We start from the raw sequence: 7,461 nt of genomic DNA on the forward strand, positions 1-7,461 counted from the left end.
TGGATTTACTAAACCTCTAGATGCAAATTTTCACTTTCTTTTAAAAGTGTATATATATATATATATCTCTTTTGTATTTAGAAAATTTTGTGAAAAAGCACTTAATTTTCAATATTTTATAGACTAAATCTATATAAATATGTTTTTTAATAGGATATTACACAAGAAATACTTTGTTCTTGTGTGTTCAGCTATAAAAAAGCATCTAGCCTGTATCTTACTGTAAATTACTAAAATTTCAGACAAGAATACCTATACATTTGATGTTTCTTTTGTACATCGTAAAAAAAATAAGTGATTGAAAAATGTGTGATGTAATGATGTGTACATCAATAACGAGTTACAATCACACACTCTTCATACAAAGTAGTGTAAGGATAACTTAAAATACCACCTTTTGTTACCTTTGATTTTTTCATACTTAGTATATATTCTTATTTTTTGTTACCTTTGTCTTTTTAATACTTCCTTAGTCACCACTAAATGGTGATTCACATTGGTTAGGTCATACTTACTAACCCTTCCAATGTTGAATTATAGCATATCTCCCTTTCTTTCCCTTGCACGTGCAAGACAAGCAGCTTGGTGGCATTTTTAAAACTAAACAATAGAGAACCATGACACAAATTTCTCATCACAACCACCAACCACCACCATTGTCTTCAAAGCTTGGTTCAAATTTTGAAAGCCAATAATTACATACCATGCAAGAGTTTTTGTAACAAACAGCAGGTGCAATATACTCTCTGAGCATGCTTTGCAACTACCCCAGGAAGAGTCAAAATAGGAAGTATTAACGACAATATTCATTCAAATCATTTACTTCGTCCAAGCTGTCAGTGTCCAGGAGCCACTCCTCTGATGAAACCGGGGGGAGCTTCTTTAAATTGCGCTTCAAGTTATGCTTGTGCCAGTCAGACTTGAAATGCTCTCTATGCTGTGTTCCATCCCCAACTTCTGCATTACATATATTGCATCTCCTTTGCTTCTCCTTCCCTGAAGATTGTGTAGTTGCCCCCGTCTGCAGAGACAAAGAGCTTGCCAAAGTCGAAAGATCTTTATCACGAGTAGACTCATCACGAGCTTTGCTTGGAACACCACCACCAGGATTAGATCTATGAGAACTCGATGGATGTGAAATTGGATCATCCAGATAATCGTCAACATTGCCATCACCTTCTTTCTGTACAGCCATTGACATGACATCCAGTCTTCCATTGGAGTCCCTCACAAATGCATCACACTCTCGAAAATGGCCAGGCTCAAGTTGACATACCTGTAGCATCATACCCCACACACAAGGTATTCAACACCAGCCGAGGTGACTTTCATACTATAATCCATCAAAAGATAACCAAAGCTTACCACTCTGGACATGGCATTCAATTCATCAGACTGCTCAACCAATGAACCCCATTCGTCCAGCTTGCATGAAAGCTTGGGACCTTGATCCTTGGGCACAAGAAGCTGGAGTCTCATTCTGGCTCTGATGATGGGGAACTGCTTCTCCAACTCCCTGATAAGCTCTAGTGCCTGCATATTGCAATGGTCACACATACCAAGAGAAGAACGTCAGCAGAGACTTTGACAACCCTCCTCAACTGGCAGAAACCTTGGTCAACAAAGGTAATCATGAAGGAGATGCTGTCTGGGCATGCATACAGAGAAAGACAAGGAGCAGACAAACAGTGTTATACATGTCAATCCATTCTCACTGAAGGAAACCATGCCTGTCTTTTTGAGTTCTTATTTGGTTCCACTGCAAAGTGTACTTCTCGCATCAAGCGCTCAACCATGCTGATTGTGTAGGGCCGTTGTGTTTCTGGATTCACTGTTTTCTTCATTACGATCGTTGCAATGTCCCTGAATTGGTTTGAAAGGTGAGCCTCTCTTTCCCTCCCTGAGACTTGAAGCTCTCCTTTCTCCAAAATCTAAAATGGAAGAGCAGAAAGGACAACACAAACCAATTAGAAAATAAACCTACTGAGAAAAACATGACACAAAATGAAGCTTATGCTCACAATTAACAAAACCAGAACATGTGTGTGTGTGTGTGTGTGTTGATTGGACATATGTACATCTCTCCCACTCAAAAGTTAAAATTGGTTTCAGAGATCCCAGGTCAGTCCTTTCCTCCTCCCGATCCTTCCCACCTTCATTTGCTTCATGGCCAAACCAACTTCTCTCTTGAATGAACAGCAACATTTTATCAATGGACATATAACTATCATTGAAGGACTCCCATGGCCACATGATATCTTCAGCTCCCTCAAATAGAAGGGGGTAGAATTTTATGCTTTTCAGATTTTCTATACTATTTCCCTACATGGGAACGGCCACCACTTGAAAAGCGAGAGCAACTTGTATACGCATAAATACATAGGCTGATGTCCACCTCTCTACAGGCTGAAACCCCATTTCTCCTACTCATTTCCCATGCATAAACAATTCCCCCTTACTATTATAAATGCTTGAGCCAAACAGAATTCCTTTTTGCACTCACATAAATCATTCCAGTGTGTCCTCACTACTGCTGGAGAGCAGACAGCTGCCTATTTGTGCCACCTGTCTTGCCTACCTCCGCTTTCTGGTCTGGAGTAAGCTTAGACGCATTGTTCGAGTTCTTGGAGCCAGAGGCTCCCGGGCTCTGTCCTAGGAAAGACCCCGTCTGGTTCTAGCTTTTGCCCCCCAAGGCGGTAGCCCTAGGAGAAGCCAGCTGGGAAGTCTTGGGCTTGCTACCATTATGTTTCATTTCTGCACTCTGCGCAAGCGAGAGTGCGTCTTCAAAGGTGGCTGGCCTAAACATACGCACCTCCCATTGGATATGCGTGTCAAGGCCATACAAAAACTGCCCTTTCTTGTCTGTATCAGATAAGCCTAATTGTAGACATAAAGTCGAAATTCTATTGGCAAACTGAAGAACTGGTTGCACGTTCTAACGCGCTCCCCTGAACTCGTCTTCGAGTCGCTCAAGGTAGTGGGGCGGTAGAAACCGCTGCTTAAGGTCGCGGACAAACTCGTCCCACACATAAGCTGCCATACCTACTCTGGTGTGGGCATGAGCCCACTGAGTCCACCAAGGAATGGCCTCACCTTCCAAGTACCAACTGGCTAAGATCACTCTCTTGCTCATCGTTTTGATTATTCGGTCCTCCATGGATTGGGTCATAGATTTAGGACTAGATTAGGTGAAGTACAACTTTTGATGGTTGCCATGGGCTAGCCAAGATTTGTACTACCTTTTTGTACTATATGAATATACTGAATACTTAGCTATCTCTCTCTCTCTCTCTCTTCTCTATCATCTATATGCATTTTGCATCAGGTTGTTCCAAGATGGTGTTTAGGGTTGAAAGAAGACTACCAAAGCTTCCGCATGTGAGATTGGTATCAAAGCATCAGGCTCAGCAAGGTGGAGTAGCCACCTCTAAGTAGAGCCATCAGCTTCCCCGTACTTCTCGTGAAGCAACTTGACGAGCATTGCTGCTGATCCGATAGTCGTCACTCAAAGCATTCTAATAGTCGACACACAAGAGGCATCATTCACGTCGTGGATGGTCTCTTTCATGAAGTCCCTCTCCATGCAATTCTCCAAATAGTTCTCGCTTTCTTTCCCTCACTTGACGATGTGGGACTATTAGACTATCAAGTTCTTCCTCCAGGCCTTGTGTGGAACAAACTTAGCTTTTGAAGCTATTGAAACCTCCGAAGTTCAATAAGATGGATAGTGAGGTAGTCACCAACTGAACCCACGGGATGGCTGCAGTGCTTGCTACATCAGGAGGTTCTGATGTTTTTCAATTTAATCTGTTTGATACAGCGTTGAACGATGTCACTCTTTTCAGATGGAAAGATCACCCAAGGCACTATGCTAGCAAATGGGCTGCCCACCATCAAACTTACTCTAGCTCCTCTCCATAGTTCCCAAAAAATGCGCTTCCTATCTTTCAAACACCTTTTTCAAGTTTCCTTGGACACTTTTCCAGACTTTGGCTACTTTGAGAGCATATAGAAGTCTTGGGCTAGCTGCCAAGGACCAGTTTTGAGTTGCTAAGGCCCAGCTAGCAACTCTCAAACCTTATGCATGTTGTGTATGTTTTGACATTTTACAGGCTCTACCAAGTATATGAGAGCCAAATCTGGCATTTCTCTCACCTGTACCCCACCTTATATGACACATTTATTAAACTTCCCCAGTTTGAAACATTTCAGAAACGTTTTTGAAGTATTTCAAAAACATTTTTTAAACATTCCAGAAACGTTTTTGTAACACGTTTTTGGAACGCCTGGCAACTCTGCTCCTCTGCAATACCCCCTACCCGCCCCTTAGGAGGAGACTCGACAGGAGAGAGAAACCATGTTGTGTAAACAAAGCCGCACTTATAGCGTTGACATATATGCAGTGTGCCTACTCCATAGAATGTTGTTGCTCTCCACTTGTGCACACAACTCTATAATATAACATACATGTGACTGATGTGTCATGATATGGTATGACGCAAGAATTTGAGATCCCATGGCTCACAAGTAATAATCATGGCCTGGAAGGTGCTGATTTTTCCTATTTAAAAAAAGGGTTCACTACTCTCCTCCCTAACCTTTGATTAGCATCAATTCAGTGATTCAATTAGAGACCTGACCAATAGATGAAGCAGGTTCTTAGAAAAATACCTCAAGGCAAATCTTGTCTTGGTCGTCAGTGCCAAAAACAGTTATCAGATCCCTTGACTTGGCCAAGACGCCCTTGGATACATTGGAGTAGACTGTGTGAGATTGCAGCACCTCATCGATGTCCTTCTCTCTGCAGGAAAAAGGTAAGGTCAGTATAGATAATCATGTAAATGAAACAAGACCCGATATGTGTGAATGATACAGGAAACCATGAAACCTGCAAGAGAATTTCTAAAACCTGCGAGAGAAACCCTAGAACCTGCGAGACAAACCCTGGAACCTGCGAAAGAAACCCTAGAACCAGTAAGAGGGACCCCAAAGAGAGGCTTACACTCGCGAGCGCCAGGAGAGCACTTTGTTCTTGAAGCAGGCGATCTCGAAGCGGAAGCCATGGCTCTTGAGACGCACCACGGCCACGTTGGTGAGGCGCTTCTGGCCTACTGGCTGCACCAAGGACCTCGACATATGAATGGGAGGAAAGTAAGGTTAACTAGGTCGAGCTCCTCTCTTGTAACAAGGTACCACAACGAACTGTAAACCTTCCGACTTCACACATTAACAGACTTAAATGCCAAAAATGTATATAGTGGAGTGTTCCGAACCATTTTCCAAGTGCTCTTCCAAGGTTTTTCGGTAGGTCTTTTTTATCATTTTCCACTATATAGGAGTCGGTAGATTCAAGCCTTATGTTTCACTTTCACGAGGCGAGGGCGCTACCGCTGGGATATATCCCAGATGGCCTACTTATTTATATTATTTGTGGCTTGTCGTTTATAATAATAAAAAAGCGAATGGCTCAATGGCAGGCTCTAGCCCAAGTGGTAACACCCTCGGCTTATGGAACATATAGGTTTGCAACACTAGTACAGTGTAATAACAACGGGTGGCCCATACTCCCCCCTGCCCCCCCTCTCTCTCTCTCTCTAGCACTCTCTTAACTCTCTCTCTATAACTCTCTCTCTCTAACTCTCTATCTAACCCTCTCTCTCTCTCTCTATAAGTCTACCCTCTCTAACTCTCCAACTCTTTATCTAACCCTCTTGCTCTCTCTCTCCAACTCCCTATCTAACCCTTTCTCTCTCTATCTAACTCTATAACTCTCTCTATCTCTCTCTCTTGGCCGTATATGCCCTCGTGTTGCATTCTACCGATGTTAATCTCTCTCTCTCTCTCTCTCTCTCTCTCTCTCTCTCTCTCTCTCTCTCTCTCTTCAACAAAATGCAAAATAAGAGGTGACCATTCTTTTAGGGATAAGGTTTAGGAGCTTGTTCACACGCAGCTCCCAAAGATACAGTCTCACAGGGTAGGCAGCAGCCCAGCAACCAAACATGTCTAGGAAACTCTGCATCGTAGGGGCTCTCGCCTCACCATCAAGACCTTCTACCTACCAAAGCCAATGGGAGATGTATCTCCTCACTAAGATCAACAAACTCCAAGGTGAAAATGCAACACCCCTAGAGGAGCAAATGAACAAAATGGAGTTTCACCTCACCATGCTCGAAGGCAAACTAGATCCAGTAGCTCAAATGAAGGTGACCACCACTAAGGTTCGAGAGAGGAGGTCAAAGAAGAGATCCAAGCCCAACAATGGAGAATAGGTCAAGGTCATGACCAAGTTGGGCAGCCTCATCAGGGAAAATTTTCTACTTTATAAGATATTATCGTATAATCTTGTTTCTAAGAGGCTTCTCTCAAACTTCCAGAATATGTTCTGGCTCAAGCTCTATCTCATAATCTTGTTTCAAAGAGGCTTCTCTCGAACTTCCAGAATATGTTCAGGTTCAAGCTCTATCTAATTTTGAGTTGGAAGAATTATCTGCTCATCGTCAAGAATATGAGTAAGGTCTAGAATATACTTCTTTAGTAAACTCACATGAAAAACATTATGAAACTTCAAATGTGGTGGAAGTAAAACTCAAGTAAAAGCTAAGGAGCAATTCAAGGTGGTCAAAGACAATATGACAAACACATAAAATAGATGTCATCTCAACAATCAAAGAAGAAGAGTTGTGAGAAAACCTATCCACCCATATTCAAGCGGGCAGTCTACCCGAAGATTGGCACACACAAGATGTACGTGAAGTTGAAGAAAAAGAACATAACATCTATAGACAAAGCTACTGAAAAGAAAACTATGCAAGGCTCTACCATCTATTGACCTAGGATCCCCCTGGGGCATATTCTGTGAAAGATACACAGGAAATCTTGAAGTATAATCTCAAGAAAGATAAGGTGGCAGTTCTCCGACAATTGAGAGCACTTAAGGATACCAAGCTTTAGATCTTTGATGAGCTAACCACCATGAAGCTCAAGCAGAAGAGCTCCAAACTTGCTAAAGTTCGAGAAGCTTGTCAATCTAGTAAGTGGGTGGTCTATCGTGAAGGGAAAGCTATGATTGAAGACTTTCACACACCTAAACCACAGTGATAGGATTGTAATAATTTATCTTTCGAACTTTCTTTTATGCTATCAAGACCTCTAGGTCTTCATGGGTGATGATGGCACATCTCCAATGTGGGCAATTGGATGAGCAGTGTCATCCCCTGTTTCCACAAAACCTGGTCTTTCCGGGTTTTTCATCTCCTTGAACCACTCCCCATGACTCGTCATGTGGTTCGAAGCGCCTGAATCCACATACCATACATTATCTTTTTGTGCTGCATCAACATTTTCAGACATGGCATTCACAACATGCTGCATAACAAACAACCTTTCATTATCCTCATTATTTCTGCTTGAGGATGCATAGTTGTTTTGCTGCACTTTCCCATTTTGCATGTCAGCCTGCTT

The 7,461-nt window shown here is 42.4% G+C and overlaps 1 protein-coding gene across 1 annotated transcript; it reads right to left on the reverse strand.

The window, feature by feature from the left end:
• Positions 1-656: 656 nt before the first annotated feature.
• LOC147611254 (sequence-specific DNA binding transcription factor) lies at positions 657-5,201 on the reverse strand. Its single transcript, XM_086784310.1, has 5 exons — positions 5,003-5,201; positions 4,672-4,801; positions 1,731-1,931; positions 1,366-1,533; positions 657-1,276 (listed from the first exon to the last, which is right to left on the reverse strand). Exons 1-5 carry the CDS (start codon positions 5,134-5,136, stop codon positions 794-796), a joined length of 1,116 nt encoding a protein of 371 aa, XP_086640436.1. The 5' UTR covers positions 5,137-5,201; the 3' UTR covers positions 657-793.
• Between the last annotated feature and the right edge of the window lie 2,260 nt (positions 5,202-7,461).

The sequence above is a fragment of the Cibotium barometz genome, chromosome 47 (assembly GCF_041138505.1).
Source record: "Cibotium barometz isolate CiBa-2024 chromosome 47, ASM4113850v1, whole genome shotgun sequence".
Classification (NCBI taxonomy): domain Eukaryota; kingdom Viridiplantae; phylum Streptophyta; class Polypodiopsida; order Cyatheales; family Cibotiaceae; genus Cibotium; species Cibotium barometz.